Here is a 22,683-nt window from a genome sequence, read left to right as displayed (position 1 = left end):
TCAAGATGAAACCACATTTCTGTCAAAAGGAAAACAAAGAAAATGATGTTTCAATTTAGGAAGGGAAATCGCTGGGAACGAAGGGCCGCAGCTGCCGTTGTCAAACATCTTTCAGTATTTAATTCCCCAAAAGCATGCTCGGCTTTTAAAGTCACAAAACCCATCCTGCAGCTCTACTCAGGCAGGATGGCTTTCTACAAAACTACAAAACCTTTGCAGACTCCTAACACCTCGGCCTCCTACTCAGAGCTTGTGAGCACCCACCCCCCAAAAAACTGAGCTGATCAGTGTATGGTGGCCCAGGCAGGACACCTGGTGGGTCACTGAGGGGCTGAGGTGACATGCTGGACTTCCTGTCTTTGTCCCAAGGTGTCAGGCACAGCCATGCTCCCGGGACAGGCAGAGCCTGTCCTGCCATGTGTGTTTGTACCAGTAGACACTGGTCTTCTGGGGAGGTGGCCCATGGGACTGGCCCAGCCTTCCACGAGGACAGGGACAGAAGCAGATGCCACATGTTGCCATATTCTTCAACACATGGAACTAAAATGCTCACAAAAAAAAAAAAACAAAAAAACTGAATTCTAGAGCCAGGCATGGTCATGCATACATCCAGCACTCAGGAGGTAGAGAGATGATCATCAAGAGTTCAAGACCAGGGCTGGAGAGATGGCTTAGCAGTTAAGCACTTGCCTGTGAAGCCTAAGGACCCTGGTTCGAGGCTCGGTTCCCCAGGTCCCACGTTAGCCAGATGCACAAGGGGGCGCACGCGTCTGGAGTTCATTTGCAGAGGCTGGAAGCCCTGGCGCGCCCATTCTCTCTCTCCCTCTATCTGTCTTTCTCTCTGTGTCTGTCACTCTCAAATAAATAAATAAATAAAATTAAAAATTAAAAAAAATTAAAAAAAAAAAAGAGTTCAAGACCAGCTGAGTCTACATAGTCCCAGGCCAGTCAGAGGTACATAGCCAAACCCTATCTCAAAACAACAAAAGGATGAGTTCAGTGGCGCAGGCCTCGGTGCATACACTAGCCTGAAGTGATGGTAGGCAAATGGCAGGCCCAGCCCAGGCCACAGTGGAGGAGGCTCAGCTGCTCACGCCTCATGCAACAGCATAAACTAGCTTCAAGCCCACAGGCAGTGCAGGCCTCAGGGCTTGGGGAGGCAATGGGGGCCCACACTGGTCCAGTCAACCTTTGTGTAGTGCTAAAACCTGGAGTCCCTCACTGTCCTAGGCTTGGAATGGTGAATTCCAAGAGGCTAATGAGAGTCAGCCCATACTGCCAAGGCCCTGTCAGCCAGTGGGCCCTGCTCTAGAGTTTGCCCATCCCCCGTGAGAACCCCTACCCCAATGTCCACCTCAAGTTGGCCAAAACTAGTGAGTCAACACTGAGCCTGGGCTGGAGGCCTGGCAGGAAAACACATCCAGAGGGTGGTCTCAGTCCATCCGATTTCTGCCTTGGCCTGGGTACTGACCACTGGGGAACCAGTCTGGGGCCAGAGTGAGTGAACATGGCTCTAGCTGCAGCTCCCAGATCGTGTTGGAACAGCCTTACCGATGACCAGAGGCCTGATGCCCAACACCATGACAGCTACACTCTTTGTCCTGCCTGTGATGGCTGGGCTCCATGACCCTGTGACCATCAGCACTACTGGACAGGAACTATGCTGACTCAGCCCCTTCCCAGGTAGACACAGCAGGGGCCTCTGGCCTGGAGACCCTGGTGGGGGTGTGGCAGAATCTCTAGGCACCGCCCCTGGGAAACAGCAGCCCTTAGGCTAGGGAGGAGGCCTGGGACCCCAAAACCACCATTTGGACATACTCTTCCCACCCTGGGGACAGACAGAGACAGGCGAGTGTGTGAGGCTATTCAACTGAGCAGGATTGAGCCACCCTCCCCACCCAAATCACAGGTAGGGGGCTTCAAGCCAGGGCCACCCACTCTAGCTAAAGCCCTTCTCTGTGCCATCTCCTCAACCATGATCCCCAGGGAGGGGACGAGCAGTCTGTTGGTCTGTTCATGTTCATTTGATAGGGAGATTTTGACCACCAGGCCGGGGCATTATATGTGCACCCCATATTTGTGTTTGAAAGCGTCAGAGATACAGCTGGGAGCTGGAGGGAGAAAGACTCAAAGGTAGGACAGAGGGAGGAGAGTCTCCTGCCTCTTGCCACCTAAGCACCAAGCGGGCCCTCGCCCAGCATGTCCTTCACCCAGGCCACACATGGGGGTCAGAAGAGGACAGCATGGCCAGGACATCACCTGTAGCTGGGCAAGCCGGCTTGATCTGTGCCGCCCTGCCCCCAAGCCTGTCTGGCACAGGTGGCTGTGCTCCTCCCAGTCTCCTGCTGGCTGGGCCTGTCACCCAGGACACTCCAGGGGAGGCCTTCTCAACCCTCTCTGCAGCCTGGGCAGGTTGCCTGGTCTTGAGGCAGGTGTGTATGAGACCAGTTGTGCACAGCCTGGGCCTCTCCCAGCTATGGCTTCCTGGAGGTACTAGGGCCTGGCCTGCCAGACTGGTTCCTGGTTCTTATGTAGCCTGGCCAGCCCTGCCAGCTCATGGCCTATCCTGGGAACCTTCAGTCTTAGGTGGTGTTATGTGCAGCACCCAGGCTTACCTCAGCAAGACCCCTGCCCAGCAGATAGCTCTATAGGCCTGCCACTTTCTGTTAATATCTCTTCAGGAATAGCCACTAAGAGCCAGAGGGAAAAAGACCTGAGGATGGGGGGTGGTTACAAGGGAGATGTGGAGGCCAAGGAGGACAGATAGAGAGATACCTGCCCATGGGCTCTGAGTAACCTGGGCTTTGACTTCAGGCTCAGAAGGAAGCCCTCTGGGATGCTGGGGACAGCAGGGATTAGAGGCCACTTGCCAATAACCCCTTCCCGCCGACAGTGGCTCTTGGCATGAGGTCTAGCTCTCTGAGGAGTGGGCAGGCAACCCTGTTGTGATGGCCAGGGTCAATAAGGCTGTTCCTGTTCACTGAAGCCCTGGCAGAGTGCAGTCAGCTAGACTAGGCCTCAGCCCTAAGGCCAGCCATTAGTAGGCCCCACTATCCTCCCTACCCATGCTCTTGGCCTAGCATATGGTATCACTCTCCCTCCTCCCCAATACCAGGACAGAGGCTCCAGGAATGTAGCTCAGAGAATCAGGTTGGCAGCACAAGTGGGGCAGGCCTCTTCTGAGGTGACCTGAAAGACCCACTCCAGAACCCTTAAATCTCCTTGGCTCCTGGGTCAACCACATCTCAGTAACATGGCTCCCAGGCCTACAGGCCCACTGTTCTGGTGCAAATAGGGGCCAGAACCCAGCCTTGACTAGACCCACTGAAGCACCCAGTTTCCAGCATCCACCCAGGAGCAGCGTCCTAGGAAACACCTTGATAAAGCAGGTCCCTCTTAACCCCCTTGAGAGCAAAAGGGCTTCCAGGTTGCAGGAGGGTCTAAGGCTACCTTCCAGGACACCAATAAGCTTCCCTAGGGACCTTGTAGGTGACCTTCACAGACCTCAACTGCTCAGAGTCTGCCCCTCCAAGGGTTTCTTCAGACAATTCCTAGTGAATACCTGTAGTCAGGTGCTGGCAAGAGGAAGTGGTACAGGCTTGGCCTGGGGACTCCCAAAGCCAGCTTCCAACAAGTGGGCCCTAGCCCCAGATGGGGACTGGGCAGTGCCTTCCAAGGAAGCAGGCAGGAGTGGGAAGGGAGTGACCCAGGCAGCTGAGGACAGGGACCTGGATGCCAGTTGGATAGAGGTCCAATGGGCAAAGAAGCCAAGAGCTCTATGCTCTGCTTACAAGCAGAAAGAAGCGGGAGGCCATAGCCCCAGTGTGGTGTGTCAGCCAGACTGTTCAGGGAACGGGTGCGGATTGAAAATGGGGGAGGGGGGGTAGGTCACAGATCTGGTGGCATGTGAGAGGTTCCAACGGAGGATTCAGAAGAGGAGGAACCATTGTGGAGCAGGGTTAGGGCAAAGCAGGAGGTCACAGTGGTGAGGTACCCCTTGGCCTACTGGGGACAGGGAGCAATTGGGGTCGTGTCCACAACTAAAAAGGGGGAGTAGTGACCTGGAACTAGGCTTTATGGCACTGAGCACTTCGTGGGGCTCTGGTTGCAGGGTCCTGAAGACAAATGGACTCCCACTGAAGTATCAAAGAGGCTATATACCCCACAATATGCTTGGCGGGAATGCCAGAGCTGCAGCTAGTACCTCCCCGGATCGCGCTAGCGCCCATCCCATTCCGCATGCCACACGGACTTCTGGGCGTCCGACAGCGGCCCCATGATTGCCCGCCCGCCCGTCCGGCGTAACCGGATGGGGTCGCTCCGAGCACTCTCCCCAGGACCCCACGAGCCACCACTCCCGGGTGGGGTCCCGGGGGCCCTCCGCAGGAAGCCGGATGGTGAGCTGGGCGGCCGGAAGCCCCGGGTCCAACCCGTCGGAATCCGGGGCGGAGCCGAGCCCGCTTTGTGCAGCGGACGGGGTGGGCCTGGGGGGTGGGTGGTGCCTGCCGGGCAGGACTCCTCGGACGGTCCCAGCGCTGCCTTCCGCCCTCGGAAGACGCCCCCGACTGTGATCCTGTGGTCCCTAGCTGTTCGGGACCGAGGCCGGGCAGCTGGAAGGCGCGCGGGGTCACTTTTCCCCGCAGCAGGCACCACTGGGCCCCGCGATGCCCGCGGCGGCCAGGCCGACTCCCCCGCGGGCCGGAAGGAGCGGCGGATCCTGGGAGTCTCTAGGCCTTCCCTGCTCCCTGGGGCACGCTGGTCAGACTAGGGCAGCCAAACACCCGAAAGAGCTTCGGTCCTGGACACCTCTAGCGCTGCAGGGTGGGGGAAACCCCTTGTCTATCAGACTTTGGGCAGCCAACGCAGGTCCATGGTCACTGCAGAATGCAGGCTGTGTCCAGTCCGGGAGGTCACCAAGTACCATTGTGGGGGATCCTAGACAGACTGCCACACGGGGACTCTACCTGTTTTGGCCTTTGTACTCCTGGCCTGCAGGCTCTCAGTCCAGCATATCTCAACCCCAGGCCTTAGTGGGGCAGCTCTTCCCAACTACCAGAGCTTTTTCTGGTAGTTAGAAACCACTAGAAACAAGAAATTGGAACGAAGGCTTCATGTCCATCAGGCCTATGCAAGGTCAGTAAGGTGGTCCTCCACAAGTGTGCCTGACTCTGGGCTTCCTCCCCAAGGGTTCATGGTGGCATAGGTAACTCCAGGGCCTGCTAATGCCCTGGTTGCATCTCCCTCCTCAGTCTACAGCCTCACACGGGCACATGTGTGGACACAGTGCATATGTATGCTGGATCAGACTCAGGCCTACCAAGGACAGGAGTCCCCTGCCTCCCACCCCAAGAGTGGGAAGACTGGGGTCCCTTGTAATTTGTCATTGATGGCAGCTACTTTTGCCTCTGGTTCCTCAGAGTCCTGAGAGGCTCCCTTCCTAGTCACCAAGTGGGCAGAGGGGCTGGAGAGTGTATCTTCTCCTTTGAGCGGCCCACGGAATTATTGAAGAATCTGCCAGGCAAAAGGATACACACCTGGGTGTTGGGGACAGGCTGTCAACTGGCTAGCCAACTGGGAGGGGCATGAGAGGCTTGGCCTGCCCAAAGCCTTGGAGTGTGAAACTTTGGGTCTAGGTTGGACAACCCCCATGTCTGGCTGAGCTGGGCATGTGTGTGTGCACACAGCATATGCACACACATGCCAGTGTGCATGCCTTGTGTACACATGTGGCGGTCACTCCACATCCTCTATTGCTCTGAAATTCTCTCACTGATCTGACTGGGTGGTCGTGTACCCCTCCCCACCTCCCACTAGGGTTACAGGCATGCGAGGCCCCATGTGTACTAGGGGATGGAACTGAGGTCATGCCTATGGAGCAGCATTCTTACCCCACCAGACTCTCCCCCAGGAGCGGCTTTTTGCTGGGACAGAACAGTGTCCTTTCCCCATCCTCACATCTGAGAGCCCCCCCGATGAGGGAGGGCAACAGCAAGCTTCTGGGGTTTCCTCACTGAGCTCTCTGGTGCACTGCCCTAGGTTCTTTTTTAAATTTATTTTTATGACAGAAAAGAGTATGAATGGGCATGCCAGGTCCTCTATCCACTACAAACGAATCCCAGTTGCAAGTTCCACCATGTGCATCTGGCTTATATGGGTTCTGGGGAATCAAACCTGAGTCCTTAGGCTTCACAGGTAAGTGCCTTAACCTTAACCACTAAGCCATCTCTCCAGCCCTCGAACTATCCTCGTTTCTAGAGCAGGTCTCCTCATGGTGAAGGAAATGTGGGCTGCAGCCTGGACCCAGCCTCCTGCTGACAGAGAGTTGACGGGCTGAGCCTTGGAAGCAGGAAGCTCTATCCCACCCTGGCCGGACACCTGGCCCAGCATAGGACACCGCAATAACAAGCCAGGCTGGATAGCTTATTCTGCCTGTCCCACCCGCTGTGGGCCACCTGCTCCAGGGCTGGGTGCCCCGACACCAAGACTCCCACCCCTTTGGCATGGTCCTGATCACAGATGGCCTTGTGCGTCACAGAGACCATGGGGTGGTAAAGGTGGGCAAGCATCCAGGCCCCAAATGTCCTAGCCCCACCTCCTCCCTAGAGTAACATGGCCTAGGGGACATGTGCGGGTGGAATCTGTGGAAGGATTGGGGACCCTTGAAGCCTGGCTTCTCAGCAGCTTACAAGACACATCCCTGCCTTTAGGGCCAACTGTACAGGCTATCCAAAGCAGGACTATCATTCTTGCAGGGGTCTCCTCTGTCTTGGGCCTGCCTCATGGCCAAAATCCAAAATGAAGTTGGGGACTCTGGGTTGCCAGTCTATGCCAAAATCCAGGCTGGGTGACCTAGGGAATTCTGCTGGTCCAGAGGAGACATCCAGAAGGCACAGGCTGCGGTCACAACAGTCCCGCACCCAAGCAGGATGAAGCACAGGGGGGTGGGTGGGTGGGTGGGTGTTGGTTTGTGAAGTGCGGCCCGGCTGGCTGCTAGTTAACTAGGCAGGCAGCTTTGGCTTCCGCTTTCCAAGGAGGGTGTCTGGCATCCGTCTCCCTAGAAAAGGGAGGGTATGCCCAGCATGTGGTTACTCCCCTTGACCACAGAGTGGGGGCACAGACATTTACAGCTAAGAGTGGGTGGAGGAGGGGTAGGACAGGGCTATTTATGAGTGAATAGAAATGAAAATTGGTGGTGGGGTGGTCAGGTCACAGGGCAGTGGTGGAACTAGGGATCAGCAAGGAGGGCTCCAGATCTTGGAGACTTTGAACCAGGTGCTAGCCAAGAAGTGGCATGTTAAGAGCTCCCGATGCAGGGCTGCAGCTGATGGAGGGAAAGCCCCCTACGTCTCCACAGAGGTCTTGGCTAATGTGGACAGTGGGAGACCTACGCCAGACCTGGGGCTCTCTGCCTGTTCCTTCAACTTCGTCCTTGGCACCCACACAGATGGGGATTTCTCCATCCTGGCTTCCCCTCCCTTTGGATGTGGCTCTGGGCTAGGGGTTACTAGAGCTCTGTAAAGCTAGTCCATATCCACAGGTGAAGCCCATGGCAACCTGGGGAGAAGAATGCTGGCCCCCTCTACCACCACCAGCTGCTTAAGCCTCAAAAAAGGCAGGCAGAAGCCGGGCGTGGTGGCGCACACCTTCAATCCAAGCACTTGGGAGTTAGAGGTAGGAGGCTCACAATGAGTTCAAGGCCACGCTGAGACTACATAGTGAGTTCCAGGTTACCCTGGGATAGTGTGAAACCCTACCTCAAAAACCAAAAGAAAACAATAAAAAGGCCAGGTGTGGTGTGCACGCCTTTAATCCCAGTACTCGGGAGGCAGAGGTAGGAGCATTGCTGTGAGTTCGAGGCCACCCTGAGACTACATAGTTAATTCCAGGTCAGCCTGGACCAGTGAGACCCTACCTTGAAAAAACAAAATGGCAGTAAAGCAGGATACCCAGCTCCACAGGGGCACAATGACTTACCCCTGGACCAGCCACACTAAGTCAACAGCCCTTACCTACCCACTGTCCCCTATGGAGCACTTGGCCCTGTCCTTCCCAGGTTTTCCTTTTGTTCCCCATCTCTCATGCACCCATCCCACCAGTGGCATTCTAATACACAACTGCCCAGTTCATTGGTGGGCAAGATGTCCAGGAGTGACAAGTCTCCAAGTCATGGAGATGGCTCATTGCTATAGCATTCATCTATCCAAAATTCACCCCAGTAAAGAGCAAGGATCAGGCATGAACAGACCATTGGTGACCCAATGTACTGTCCAGCTGCTTTTTTTAAGGTAGTGTCTTGCTCTAGCCTAGGCTAACCTGGAATTCACTAGGTTGTCTCAGGGTGGCCTCAAACTCACAGCAATGCTCCTACCTCTGCCTCCCGAGTACTGGGATTAAAGGCATGCACACCACACCCGGCCTTTTTGTTGTTTTCTTTTGGTTTTTGAGGTAGGGTTTCACATTATCCCAGGCTAACCTGGAACTCACTATGTAGTCTCAGCGTGGCCTTGAACTCATCGTGAGCCTCCTACCTCTGCCTCCTAAGTGCTGGGATTATAGGCGTGCACCACCATTCCCAGCTTTTTTTTTTTTTTTTTTTTTTTTTTTAAAGGAAGGGTCTCATTCTAGCCTAGGCTGGCCTTGAACGCACAACAGTCCTCCTACCTCTGCTGGGATTCAAGGTGTGTGCCAACATGCCTGGCCTTTTTTTTCTGGGGGGAGGGGGGAGTTAAGCAGAAAGAGATGGAGAAAGAATGGACACACAAGGGCCTCCAGTCCCTACCTGGCAAACAAACTCCAGATGCACGCACCACTTTGTATCTGGCTTTACACGGACACTAGGGAACTGAACCTGGGCTATCAGGCAAGTGCCTTAAATACCAAGTCATTTCTCCAGCCCCCTAATTTTTTTTTTTTTTTAAGATAGAATGTCACTCTGTAGCCCAAGCTTCTTTGAACTCAGTGAACCTCCTGCCTCAGCCTCCCAAATGCTGAAATTATAAGCATGAGCCACTACATCAAGCCTTAACTGTTCTCTTCTGGACTCCACTGTCCCCCCACTTTGGTCTGGTCTAATAAACCCAGCTAAGAATGGTGGACTTCTCCAGGCTCCGGCCATGCATGCTCCCCTTTCCCTACAGCTCCTAGAAGCCCTTTGGGCCTCATGGCAAGGCAGGAGGAAGCCAAGTCTGCCAGAAGGTAGGGAGGGGTGTCTCTCTCGGCCCAGGGGTCCCACGAGGAGGGATAGAATTTGGTCAACAATTTTTTGGACAATAGGTTAAATGTTCTGTGACCAAACGAACAACAAAAAGACTTGAACGGCATGGCAGAAGCAGGTGCCCAAGCCCCCTGGATGGCAGGGTTCTGGCTCCATGAAGAGGTGGAGGGAGGGCAATTTGTTGGGGACAGGGTAATGTGACACTCTTCCCCTCCATACCACATAACAGAAGTGAGAGGTGATGCCCTGTCCCTGGAGAACTATGCCTCCTTTGGAGTCCCAGGGAGGGGGCACTGGCTTGAACAGGACCTGGGATAGGCCCCACCAGGAAGGGTTCTTGGCCAAGGCTATCCAGGCCAGGGAAGCAGATAACACTTGCGATTTTAAGTGACCAGTGACCCAGGCTTACAAAGATGCTCTCCCCACTTTCCTGAGGAGCTAACTGCATAGGGCTGCGGGTGAGCCCAAGCACAGCTGCCCGCGGCACTCTCAAAGTCCTTTATTGTACAATGCCATCTGTTTCCAAGGGGGGGGGGAGGCAAAAGGACTAACAGGTACACAGAGAAATAGATAAATATGCCAAGCTTTTTCTTTTTTCTTTTAAATCAGGCATTTATAAACAAGAAAGCATACATTAATTACATAAAAATAGTTCTCGAGTAGCAGAGTAAGCCATCGTATTGTCATTAGCAGCAGCGTCATGGGAAGATGCAGGGGCTTGGGTGGTCATGAAGGTTCAGGTGAGTTTTTTTTCCTTAATTGATGAAAATGTCTTTTGAGACTCCTGACTTAAAGCAAGAGCCTTACCCTCAGCCCTGGGATGGGGTGTGTGTGTGTGTGGAGGGGCCGCAGAGGACAACCTGGGTAGGAAATGGGGGGGGCGGCCATGGAGGGGAGGACACCACGTGGGAAATGTCACAAGACACCTCCATCCCCTCTGGCAGATGAGCACTTTTTCCTCGGTTAAAAAACAACCCAGAAAACAAGACCACCAGGTAAGAAAATTTTCTGGAAAAGGAACCACCATATACATGTATAATACAATGATGTGAAATGGAATAAGTATTTACATGTGAGTTTTTACATTGCTAGTTCTGTACGAGAAGCAGGGTGTCGTGTGTATGAGTTAGCTGCTCACCGATATGAGTGTTATTGCTGTTGGTTTTTCCCTTCGTTAAAAATCTTTCCAGATAGAAATAATGAGTAAACTTATAAAGGGGTTTAACAAACAGGGAGAGTCAACAGCCAACACGATGGAAAACTCTTCTTTCTTTCTCTGAAAAGAAACTTGTAGCCTCACTAACAGATAGCCAGGCACATAGTGTCTGGTGGCTCTCAGTCCAAGGGAGGCGCTCCAAGGAAGCAGCAAGAACTACCTGGGTGCCCCATCAGTTTCACCTAGGCCAGGGGTCCAGGGATCAGACAGAAGAAGCAGAATGGCCTGGAAGGCCCAGAGTATAAGCTGCTGACAAATGGAAGCCTGTGGGGCCTCAAAGGAAGTGGTGGGAGGCAGGACCTGGGGGGAAAGGGGAGAGCAACAATAGTGAGATGAAAGGCCCTTCCCCAGCCCAGGTCATGCTAGCACTTAGAGGGGAATCCCCGCTATAGACATAGCACTTCCAATACAGGAGCAAGCACTGGGCCAGGGAGACCTGGATACATGGTGACCAGGGGTGTGGCAAGGAGAGGCTCTGTGGAGGACAGTGAGCTCCTCTGGAGCCACAGGCTCCAAAGGGGCCTGACTCACTGCAATCTCCGACTAGGCAACAAGGACAGCCATACAGAAGCACGCCAACACACTTAAAGCTTTGCTCCAACTAAATCATTTAGTTTCCCTTGAAGAAATGACTGAAAAACAACTCTAGAAAAACAAGGCATTCTGCATGTTGCGTAACAAAACTGACCCTTTAGGAGACACGGTCATAATGCCCATGGGTGGGTCTAGCTGTGAAGGTGTGAAATCCATGCATACAGGTTTCATAACTGCAAAAGAGAAAAAAAGAAAAAAAAAAGAAAAAAAAAACTCCAAACAAATGCTGCATATACGACGTCCCTTTTGCATTGCACTTCAGAAGGGAGGGTCCCAGCAGCAACTGAGTCCCCCCTCGGTAAACCAAGGGCAAAGCCCTGCAAGACGACCTCGTCACTACATGTCAGGGCTTAGCAGTCTCAGGTCGCAGGCAACAGTCCTCAAGGTCGTTTGTACCTGCACAAGCCATCTCCACCTCCCTCAGCTCATGGTTGCCCCGAGCAAAGGACTCTTGTATGATCTTCTTAACACCACAACCGTAGGATGGGTGGCGGCCTCTTGTCTACTGGGAAATCATTTTTCAAGCTTGGGCATAAGAAACCTTATACAATTTGCATAAACAGTTAAGAGTAAACGAGATTATTTGGAATAAATGCAAGTAACGTATTTTGACAGTGGCAGATTCAATCGCTACTGAAGACGCTATTTTGGGGGTAAGAAGACGAGTCAGGGTTTGCTGTACAAGATGCTGGAAGGCACAGAACGACCCCCAAGTTCAGTCTCTGCTTTTCCTTTTCTTGTGATTCCCTTGTTCAACCAAGCACCAGAGGGGATTCCTAAGCACTCGAGCACTTAGGGTTTGAACTGCTCTAGAAACGGTAAAAACTTCAGTTAACGGGGGAGTAAAAAGAGAAGGGAAGGCTTCTGACAAAGTGCAGTTCTAAATATATGTTTAAATGAAAAAAAAAAAGAAAAGAAAGAAAGAAAAAGTGATATAATGCTGTGTTTTGTTCCAATGCTGCAGCCTCAGTCCCAAGATGAGAGGAGCGATGTCTGCCGCACTGAAGAAGGGTCGCTGTGGTCAAGCAGCGCATGGGGTAAGGGTGAGGGGCGGGGGATGACATGACACTGGACCATGGCCACCGCCTGACACAGGTCAACCCCCTTGTGGGGTAGGCGGGCGGGGGATATCCTGGGGCTTGGTGCATCCCAGAACAGTCCACTCCTATGCGGCTCAGGCATCCTGGAGCCTGCGGGGCGGGGCAAGTGGTGGTGTTGGTGGGCGGGGCAGCGGCGGTAAGGCGGGCAGTGTTGGGGCTCATCTCGCACGCGGCACTCTCCCTGCTCTTCCTGGCAGCAGCAGGAAGAGTGGGGTCCTTGTTGCTGAAAAAATAGACTCTGAAGAAAACCCTTGCTGTCCTCTTACAGCCGCGGGCACAGATGAGCAGTGATGGCTTCCCAGGAGGGAGGTGGTAGGCACCACTCCCACCAGAATGGGTGTCCAAATGGCGTCACGTGTTGGGGCTTTAAAAGTTAGTCATTAAAAAACACATGTTGGTTTTCTGAATATCAAGTCTCCTTACTGGTTTTAAATAGCTTATAACAAAAGTGTAAATGTTAGAATGTTCTAGCAAGCAGAGGACCAGCTTTGAACCATGGGAGCCAGCCTTGACTCTGGCTGCAGCTGGGGACATGGCTTGCTCACTTGAAGTTGGCCAGTAGAAAATTTTGCAGTGGATTCCAAAAGTATGTGGTTACAAACACTTGCTTGGTAATAGGCACAGTAGAGACGTTGTGCTGTGTGGCTTCAGAGGCGTGGGCTGGGCCTGCAGAGCCACGCACCCGCCACCCTCTGCACCCGCGTGTAAGTCCGCACCGCAGTGGTAGGCGGTGCCCAGGCTAGGGCTCCAGCTCTGCACTGCCCTCACCACCCGCATTCTCAGGCCGCGGCCGCGGCCACAGCTGCTCCTGAAGCTCCTTCACCACTTTCTCCAGGTGTTCCCGGGCTTCTCGCTCCCGCAGCAGGTCGGCTCGCAGCTGCTCACGGTCGGCCTCTGCATGCTGCAGCTTTGCCTGCAGGTCCTCGATCTGAAAGGGATGCTAAGTGGTCAGCAGTGCCCACATGCCAGCACCTACCACTCAGGGCCCCATCTTTCTACTTGAGCTCCTGCTATCCCCCAGTGTCACATCTGTCCTTCCTCTGCCTTTGGGCTCACAATGGAAGAAGGACATGGAGACCAAGGCTTGAGAGAGCACCCTGTGTAGCACCAGAATAATTTGAGTCTCTCCACACCACCATGCTGCCCTCCAAAGCATGAAAAGCTGGGCATGGTGGTGCATGCCTTTAATCCCAGCAACTCGAAAGGCAGAGTAGGAGTATCGCTATGAATTTGAGGCCACCCTGAGACTCCCTATTCAAATTCCAGGTCAAGCCTGGGCTACAGTGAGACGATACCCCCCCCCCAAAAAAAAATCCAACAAAAGGAAAAAAAGCACGAGAGCCTTCCTTGCCTTCCTGAGCCCAGGATGGGGGCGGGGGCACTCTGCAGCTACCACTGTACATCTGTTTGACCATGGCTGGGCAGAGTCCAGCCTCCCCAGATGCAGGGCTCCCTTTCACTGAGCCTAGCTCAGTGCTTGCTTCTTTCTTTCCTTCTTTTCTTTTTCTTGGTGGCGGTGGTTTTTCAAGGTAGGGTCTCACTCTAGCTCAGGCTAACCTGGCATTCACTATGCAGTCTTAGGGCGGCCTCAAACTCACATCAATCCTCCTATCTCTGCCTCCTAAGTGCTGGGATAAAAGGCGTGCACCACCATGCCCGGCAGTGCTTGTTTCTTAAGCCAGGAGCAGGAGGGAAGTTGGGGTCAGAAAAGGGATTTGAGCCACCACCCATGGCATGTGGAAGACAGTCCTAAGCACTCAGACTCAGGTCTGCTGGATACTCCCCCCATGGCTCCCTTAAGTGTTGCACAGTGATTCTGCCATCTGCCATCCATCATTAACCCACAGTGACCCAGCTCAACCGGTTAGACAGAGGACCTAAATTCTGTGGCCTGCAAAGCCTGTATCTATCAGCCCAACAACAGGACCATCCTCATGAAGTCTTGTGAGAAGTACACCCTGTCCACCACCCACTCCAGTACCTGGGCTGAGTACTTGGCTCGAAGGCGGCCGGCCTCACAGCCCTTGTCACACACCCGGACCTGCCGCGCTTGCTCTAGCTCCCGCCTCAGGCGCACCCGTGACTCGTTGGCCTCTTTCATCTTCTTTTCATTCTCAGCTCGTAGCCGCTCAATCTCCTTCCTCAGGCTGCGTTTAGCCTCTGTAGCTTCCCGCAGCTTCTCCTTCTTGGCCACACGCAAGAACTCTAGCTCCTGGGAGGGCCAGTAGCAGTCAGGCTCAAGGTCACCGACAGCCCCAACAGCTCCCCGCCTGCCTGCAGACTGTTAACCTAGCTACCAGCCTTCATTCCTACTGACTGTCACTACAGTCAGTTGCATCAGCCGCATCAAAGCTTCAGCAAGGCCTTTACACACCTCTTCTCAAATGTGCCACCACCCCCAGGGAACAGGACACCACAGGTAGGCAACTTCAGACATGGCACCTCAGGCCTGAGGTTGCCAGTCAGATGGAGCCCTTTGCCCTTGGTGCTTTCTACAGGCCCTCCCCCCATTTGTTAGAACAGCAGCGTGACTCACACCCACCCCACACACTCCTCATGAATACTCATGTGGGAAATCACACCTCCACCCAGAATGGGGGCAATGGAGCTGGGAGGCTGGGCAAATGACTAAGACACGTTTCTGAGAACATCTGAAGTCTTACAGCCCTGAGGACTGACACGGCTGTGTTGTGCTAAAGCCCACGCACGTGAGGCTGTCTCCGCCCCCGGCCCCCAGCCGCTAGACACAGGCTGAGGTGCGAATTCAGCAGAGATTGGGCCTGCAGCACAGCACCTCAGGGCTGAACTCCAGTGAAGACCAGCTTGCTCCTCACTCCCCAGGCGGTGTCTGCAAACTAGGCCTCCCTCATTCATGTCAGAAAAACAAAACAATGTGAAAAGGAGGCACAGGAGGAGTGGCTGGAGCCCAGGAAACAGTGGCAAAGTGAGACTCAGCCAGCCAGCAAGTGAGGGAGTAAGTGTGCATACACATGCATGCGTGCGTGCGGGCACACACACTCAAGTTTCCCAAGCATGTACTCCTACAGGTAGGTCTGTTGCTCTGCTTGGTGCCTGGTGGTTACCCCCTCCTCCCTCTGCCAGGACACATAGCTTCAGAAGCCAACCTAGCATCCCAATCATAGAGCACAAGTTTAGCTGGTGTCTGAGACCCCACTCATGGGACTGTGCGATGGGCTATACCAGCACAACCACTCCCCACTCACAACAGCCTGACTATGACACTCCAGAAACATGCCAGTTCTATCAGGGAGGTTATCTGTCAGGGAGAACTATGACTGAGCCCACTGTAGTGGTCTCACTGGGACTAGGCCTGTAGGTGCCCCGGGCAAACCCATCAGGGCTCTCCAGCTGAGAAAGGAGGCCCATGGTCCTGCCTCACCTGGTGTAAGCTACGCTTGGCTTGCAGGGCCGCTGTCAGCTTCTCTTCCTGCTTCACACGCATCTTGACTACCTCATGCAGGAACTTCTCTTTGGCTTCCTTAGTGTCCAGTCCACCCTCCAGAGCCTGCCGTAGGTGCTCCAGCTCCGACTCCAGCCCACTTGGAGCATCAGCATGGGCTGTGGCATCAGGGGCAGCCACAGGCGGGACATGTACGCCTGGGGAGCTCAGGTCCTTTGCAGAGCTGGACGAGGTAAAGGATGGAGAGGACAGCGAGGACAAGGAGGAGGTGACTGAAGATAGACAAAGAGATCAAAGTCATTAGGCACACTGGAGAGGAGGCCACAAATAAAACAGACTTCCCAGGGTGCACACTGAGCCTGTGCTCAAGGCTAGCAGGCAGCTGAAACTGATCCACACTTACATTCCTCTCTGCTTTCAACTTCGACCTCAGCCTCTGAATCTTTGTCCTCCTCTGGAGCAGCTACAGGTGCCAGCATCTCTGGGGCTCCAGGTGTGTCCACAGTCAGCTTCCGCTTCCGTGGCTGGATACAAGTGGTAAGAGGCTCAGGGGCCCGGGAGACCACAGTGGTACACGGCGGACTATTTATGACCTTTTGCTGACTTGGTGGTGCCAGAGCCACATTGGGGGCCACAGCTGTCTCGAAGCTCTTGTAGGAGTAAAAGCTGTAGAAAAGTGCAGGTGTTGAGCCAGGCATGTCTGCCCTGTGAATCCCAACCAGAGATGTGAGGCGGGTGTTTCTCCCCCTAACAGAACACAAGGAAACACCACTTCTCCCAACTCTGAATCTCTTTCTAATAACTGACACCAAGCTTCCCCACAGCTGGGCCCAGGGTGGGTGGCAACAGATGGACCACTGCGTCCACAGTTCACCCTGTTGTCAAATGAACCAGAACCACACTGCTTACTACATGTGTGTGTGGTCCTCATGAGCACACCTCCTTCACTCACCTGTCTCGAATTAGGGCTGGGAGGTGTGGAGAGATCTCTTTTTCACTTGTTGAAACAGCAGGGGACCAGGGTCGGAACGCAGAGAGGCGTTGGCGAGGGTGAACACAGCCAAGGCTCTGTTGAGACAGTCAAATAAGTAAGTGACTATAGAAAAACAGGCCATTTTGCATTGCTGAGGCCAGGCTAGGCCAGATACCCAGACCCAGGCGGTGGGCGGGGCAAGTGCTGAACAGACTCAGTTCCAAAAAAGGCCCAGCACCCACCTCCCCCAAGACCCCAGGCAGGTTCCCATGTAGCACCTTATTAGAGGAACCAGCCAAGGTCCGCAGCCAAGTGGACTGCTTGTCCTTCTCAGAAGACGCAGGGGACTGGGAGGAAGTGTCGTCTGCTTTGGATCTTATGGAGGCTGGGGGCTCTGAGACCTGTGATCAACACAAAAGGCCCTGTTGGCATTCGTGGGGACCCAAAAATGTACTCAGCCATGCACACAGCTCATCACTCTGCAAGACCAGTCCATGTGACCCTGTGCAGAAAGGTAAGCCTGATGCCGCCTTTGCTAAGGGGCAAGACATCTAGAGAGAATAGAGCAGAAGCTGTGCTGCTATGAGGTGACCTCACCCACAGCTGCAGTAAACTCTGGGTGGAATGCCAAGACCCGCTTGGGCATCCACAATGCTCTGCCTCACCCTTGAGTTCCTTGCCTCTAGTGCTTCCCACTTCCCTAGGTCTACTTCTCTATGCTATTGGGGGACCTGGAAGAGACCAGTCCCAACCCATGACCCACACTCAGACATGGGCTAAACCTGCTGGCAAGGACCAAAGGATCAAGTGTGAGCCAATGAGTGGCTATGCTCTGGATCAGAAGGGACCTGGGAGGGCTGCCCCCTGGGTGACCATTGTCCTGTTTTGTTAGAGAACAGTGGATATAGTCAACCCCTTCCCAGAGGAAGAAAACATTCAATATGAAGGACCCAGTCATACCACAAAAACCAGGCTTTATCAGATGTCACGCACCGATTCTGTGGTCAGAAGCTTGTAAAAGCCACCTCTGACCCTAAAACTTGTCTTAGGCACCAGCTATAGCCCATCCAAGAGCTAGGCACATCCCCTCAGAACCAAGTGACACAGGCATGGCAGCCAGAGTGGGAAAGCCAGTGACCTTCCTTCCACCCTTAGGGGATATTCCCTTCACAAGACAGTCACAGCACGGACCTCTCCCAGGGCATATGGACAGAACAGCCTGTGGAAAACAGGCCATCCTCAGCTGGGGCCTAACCAGATGCCAGGATTCACAGCTCCGTCCCATACCCAGCCTCCACTCTAGGATAAGGAATGGCCTCGGGAATATGAGGCCAGGGTTCTTGTTATCTTCCCCAACACTTGGGGGAAAAGATCTGATCATGCAACTGGCCTTAGGGAGTTAGGGCAGGGGGCAATGAGAGAGGCATCAAGTCAAGGTGCCCCCTTAAATAGGCTTGTCACCACGAAAGCTGGACAGGAGGGCTGAGGAGGGACTAAACAATGTGCAGGCTACATTCTTACACCTAGCACCTGTGTCTGGGAAGCCTAGACTAACTCTTTCCAAGAATCAGCAGGGTATTGGGGCCAGAGAAGTAGGAAGCATCTCTACCTTTGGGGCCCAGAAACAAAGTAGGAACCTCTACATGCAAAGCTCTGGTGCAGAGGAGCCAGCACAAGGGCCATATTGGCCTCTGTCCCCAGACAAGCAGCTCCCTAACAGCAAGGACAGAGCTGCTCCTGAGACAGTTTCAAAGATAAACCCACAGGCTCAGACACTGAAACGACCTGATCTACAATGTAGCTTTCTTCTGAGAAGGACAAGCAGTCTACTTGGCTGCAGACTCAGAGACCCTTCCCATAGAGGCCACCTACAGAGGCAGGTCTCAAGATGCCATTTGGGGCAGCAGAGCCCCTTTCTAGAACTGTATGGACCACCTCCTACAGTGAGGTCAGAAAGTCAGAAAGGCCAAGTAAGCAGGCAGGCAGGCAGGCAGGCAGACACAGACAACACACCACCAGGGTGTGGCTTTCTGTCTGCACAGACCCTGGAGCAGGTGTGGGAAGTGAGCTTCATCCTCACCCTGAGAAAGCGACAAGTCCCAGTGCCATCAGATGCCTCTTTGAGAAACCCCAAAGAATTAAGAGGAAGAGTATGCAAGAGAACTTTCTTAAGCTGCCCACCTCAGACAGTCCCAACAAACCAGACTATGACCCTGCAGATATGATTGATGAGGTAGGTGAGGCCAGTTCCTGTTCAGAGCAGTTGTGGTGGTAGTGAAGATACCAGACTAGATGAGTCTCCTGAGGTGGCTGAGGAGTAGGTGGGGTGTGGTGGGATGAGGAGGTAGTAAGGGTCTGGAGCAAGTACAGCCATCTGCAGGTGCTGGATACCCATCCTGGGATCCTCAGAGAAACCCCAAAGGCACACAGTTCCTCTAACGAACAGCGTAGGGAAGCCTCAAAACCAGGCCACCACAGGGACTCACTTATAACAGCAAGTTGCCAAAGTGAGTAGGAAGCACAAAGGGAAATTTGTTAAGGAGGAAGAAAACACATCTGCTAGGAGAGCCCCAGAAAGGTTATCTGAGAAGTGTCCACTTTTCAAAGAGCAGGAAAAAGGACCTCCTTCCTTTGTCAGGCTTAGAATGTCACTATCCATAATGAGGATGCTGGGGGACCTAGAGTCAGCAATGAGGAACAAAGCTATACCTGGTGACAGACCATAACAATATCTCCTTTCTGGGAGGGTCAGCTAAGACCAGTCACTTTTGATGTCTGACCTTTCTCGAGCCTCAAAACCAGCCCACAGAACCCAAAAGCCAAAAAAGCTAGGAGGAGTACTCTGGGCCTTACATGATGAGGCCAGGACCTGAACAAGGAAAGCTCTGTCCACCAAAGCCTCATGCTAAAAGGCCATTAGCTTTCACTGGGATGGGAACACAGCAGTGTCCCATGGCCACTTTTCTAGGGTTCCAAGCAGTGGGTGTTTGTTCTTCCACACACTCCAAGGACAAAGACACCCTGAGGAGCAGGTGCCACTAAGTGTGAGCTTCCACACCTCTGTAGAAAGGGCAGGACCAGGATTGTAGAGATCCTAGCCAAGGGATAGCCCCTGACTAAAATCCATTACAGTGTAGATTGCCTGAGCTGTAATAGCCCAGAGCAGGTAAAGTGCCAGATGTGGACAGTTCTGGAATACAAGCTATTGTGTGATCTGTGCTGACCCAGAGAGAGCTTGAGAAAGTCTCACCTCCCACTTCCAATCTACCTCACAAGGCATGTCTGAGACCTTCATGTTGACCTGTGCTGAGAGCAGACAGAGGCAGGACACCAAGGGCCCATGGGATACATGGCATTTGGAGATGAGCTACACATGCAGTCAAGGTGATTGTTATGGCTGAGCTCAACCCTATCCCCAAGCCAGTTTAGAGAACAGCTAGGTTGAACCTTGGACATACATGGCCAGCAGGAGCCACAGCATCTAAGCAAACACTACAGCTCAAGAAGCCAACCATGGGGCACAGGACATGGCAACTTGGAGAAGGCAGCAGAGGGAAGGCTTAAGGTTCTAAGGGTCCTGCTACTGCAGGCTGTGCTCAGACCAAGGAAGCCCTAAGTGGCATTTGTTCACCCCATAAACTACAGAAGGTCCTGGCATTCTCCACCCACCTCCATTTCTGAGGGCATAAGCTCGATGCCATTCTTTTTTTTAAAAAAATTTATTTATTAATTTGAAAGTGGCAGAGAGCGAGGGGGGGTGGGAGAATGGGCACGCCAGGGCCTCTAGCCACTGCAAACGAACTCCAGATGTGTGTGCCTCCTTGTGCATCTGGCTAATGTGGGTCCTGGGGAATTGAGCCTTGAACTGGGGTCTTCACAGGCAAGTGCTTAACCGTTTAAGCCATCTCTCCAGCCCGCTCACTGCCATTCTATCTCCAAGGACTGCGCCAAATGTGTTTAACAATCTTTACCACTGCAGGTGCTACTGAGTCAGCCCCCAGGGCCTGCCTGGCCAGCCTTCCAGCATGTGCAGTTCAGGGTGGGGCAGGAGCGTGCAATTTAGCTCCAGTCACTGCACTAGCCATCCTTCAGTGGCAACCAAGCTACACACAGGAACACAAGGGGCCCTACTGTGTGGCCCTGGTATGTATGAAGGCAGCACCCATTCTATTACAGGGCACAGCCCAGGAACAAGGGTCAGGAAGCAAGGCTGGCCAGGTTCTAGCCAGATTTTCAGCATATCCAGCGCCAGGGCTCCCAGCACACAACCACAACAGGACTGATTATGAGGGAACACACAAACTCAGCAACAAGAATGGCCACATGGGGGGTTGTGACATCTGGAGCCCCATACTTGTACCTGCTAGTACAAAGAGGGGTAGGGGTCAATGTGCTAGAGATTTGTGGAAACAAAGCCACTTTCTGTGTGCAAACCCACCTGGAGTGCTCCTTGAGGAATGTATCCAAGGCTGAGAACTAAACACCAAGTATAGAAGAGACTTGGATTCTGCTTGCAATAGAAACTAGGGTCACAGACAGCTCACTAAATGAAGTCTTCCCAGGTGGAGGCCAGGTCTACTAGCGCAAATGACAGTCTCTCAAGAACAATCATGGCAGGGTGTTCACCTCAGAAATATTACCAGAAGCCAGGCATCCAAAGCCACATGAGCCTTGACTAGCCAGGCATCCCAAGAATTCAAGACAGATTCAAGTAGTGTGGACCTTGAAGCCTGTCAGTGTATCAGAGCCTGTCAGCAAAGCTGGGAGTAACCACAGTGCAGAGGATGACTGTTTCTTTGGTTTTCTGGCTATTCCAAGTGCTGACCCACATCCTGGTACCCTCTGACCCAACTATTCAAGGGTGTCATGGCTTGGAACCCAGGAAGGAGCATCACCGCCTAGTGTAGTCTGGCAGCTGCCAAGAGGATGGCTCTATGCAATTATCAGTTTCTGCTCACAACAGTCATCTGCTGCCCTCAGCTGCACAGGACAGGGCTCACAGAAGCTATAAGGCCAGGGTGGGTTGAGAACTCCTCCCAGGCAGTAGTCGAGATGTTAGGGGGACAAGGAATTGTGCTGATCCAGGACAGCGAAGACAGATGAAATGAAAGCCTACCAGTCAAGGAGGCAGGAGGAAGTGCTGGGAAACAAAGACCCACCAGGGTCTACAGAGATGACTTAACAGTTAAGGCGACTTGCCTGTGAAGCCTAAGGACCCAGGTTCGATTCTCTAGATCCCATGTAAGCCTGTAAGCCAAAATAAATCTCTTTTTCCCAGAAGTTGCTCTTGCTTGGGTGATTTCTACTAGCAATGCAGACAGGACTGCAACAACATGAGTGTCCTGATTCTATGTTATATGCTTTATTATTTTTTTTTCCCCCAGAAGGGAGGGTGCTAGATAACTGTTGGGATGATGTACCAGGACATTAGCCCCCAGGAGGGACCTGGAGATGCAATTGTCCTAACCAGGGTTAATGGTGCTGGGCAGAATCTGTAGCACAGATGCAGTCTAGAGGTATAGGGCAGTGGGGCAGGTGGCCAAGGACTTTGCTCACCCGGGGCATTGAGGCTTTGCAAATATTAAATGGGCTCCATGTGGTAGTCAGATCTCTGTAGCAGCCAGAGCCAGCATCATCTGGTTCCAAATGTCTGAGCCTCACACTTGACAGAGACCTCAAGACCCACTGGTGGGCTTTGAGGTCAAAGACTCCTCTTGAGTGGATGTCTTTGCTCTGGTTTTTAAACAGGAACTAGCATGACATTCAATGGACACAACATGGCAAACAGCACAGAGTGTGCCCATGTCCATCCCACTCAGGTGGCTTCAGGAAGACCATGGAGGAAGCTTCCTGAACAGATGGACAAGGCTCAGCCATGGCTTAACCACCTTTAAGAAGAGCCAGCCTGGGAGACAGGGATGGTGTTTGTTCTGAAAGAAAGGACACAACAGGCCCCATACTGCTGTTTGCACACTTTCTCCAGCACACCTCATAAGTCGGAAGAACATCTTCCTGATAAATTACAGCCTGTTGATGTGCTACAAGTGAGTACACTCACTGCCCACGGCCAGCATCTCCCACCAGGTTAGAAGAGATGAATGACAGCCAAAGTGCACCCCCTACACCCTGGCACAAAGACTGCTCTCCAGAGATCACCAAGACCAG

The 22,683-nt window shown here is 53.2% G+C and overlaps 1 protein-coding gene across 1 annotated transcript in view; it reads right to left on the bottom strand.

The window, feature by feature from the left end:
* Positions 1 to 9,697: 9,697 nt before the first annotated feature.
* The window catches only part of Ski (SKI proto-oncogene), a 77,694-nt gene continuing 64,708 nt past the window's right edge, over positions 9,698 to 22,683 (bottom strand). Inside the window, exons 2-7 of the mRNA XM_004657723.2 lie at positions 16,797 to 16,919; positions 16,498 to 16,613; positions 15,949 to 16,211; positions 15,525 to 15,817; positions 14,106 to 14,336; positions 9,698 to 13,052 (exon numbers count right to left, since the gene is read on the bottom strand). Of these exons, the coding sequence (XP_004657780.1) occupies positions 12,864 to 13,052; positions 14,106 to 14,336; positions 15,525 to 15,817; positions 15,949 to 16,211; positions 16,498 to 16,613; positions 16,797 to 16,919 (1,215 nt within the window). The 3' untranslated portion in view covers positions 9,698 to 12,863. The remainder of the gene's footprint in view (positions 13,053 to 14,105; positions 14,337 to 15,524; positions 15,818 to 15,948; positions 16,212 to 16,497; positions 16,614 to 16,796; positions 16,920 to 22,683) is intronic.

The sequence above is a fragment of the Jaculus jaculus genome, chromosome 5 (assembly GCF_020740685.1).
Source record: "Jaculus jaculus isolate mJacJac1 chromosome 5, mJacJac1.mat.Y.cur, whole genome shotgun sequence".
Lineage (NCBI taxonomy): Eukaryota > Metazoa > Chordata > Mammalia > Rodentia > Dipodidae > Jaculus > Jaculus jaculus.
This window is presented reverse-complemented; position numbering and strand designations above follow the sequence as displayed.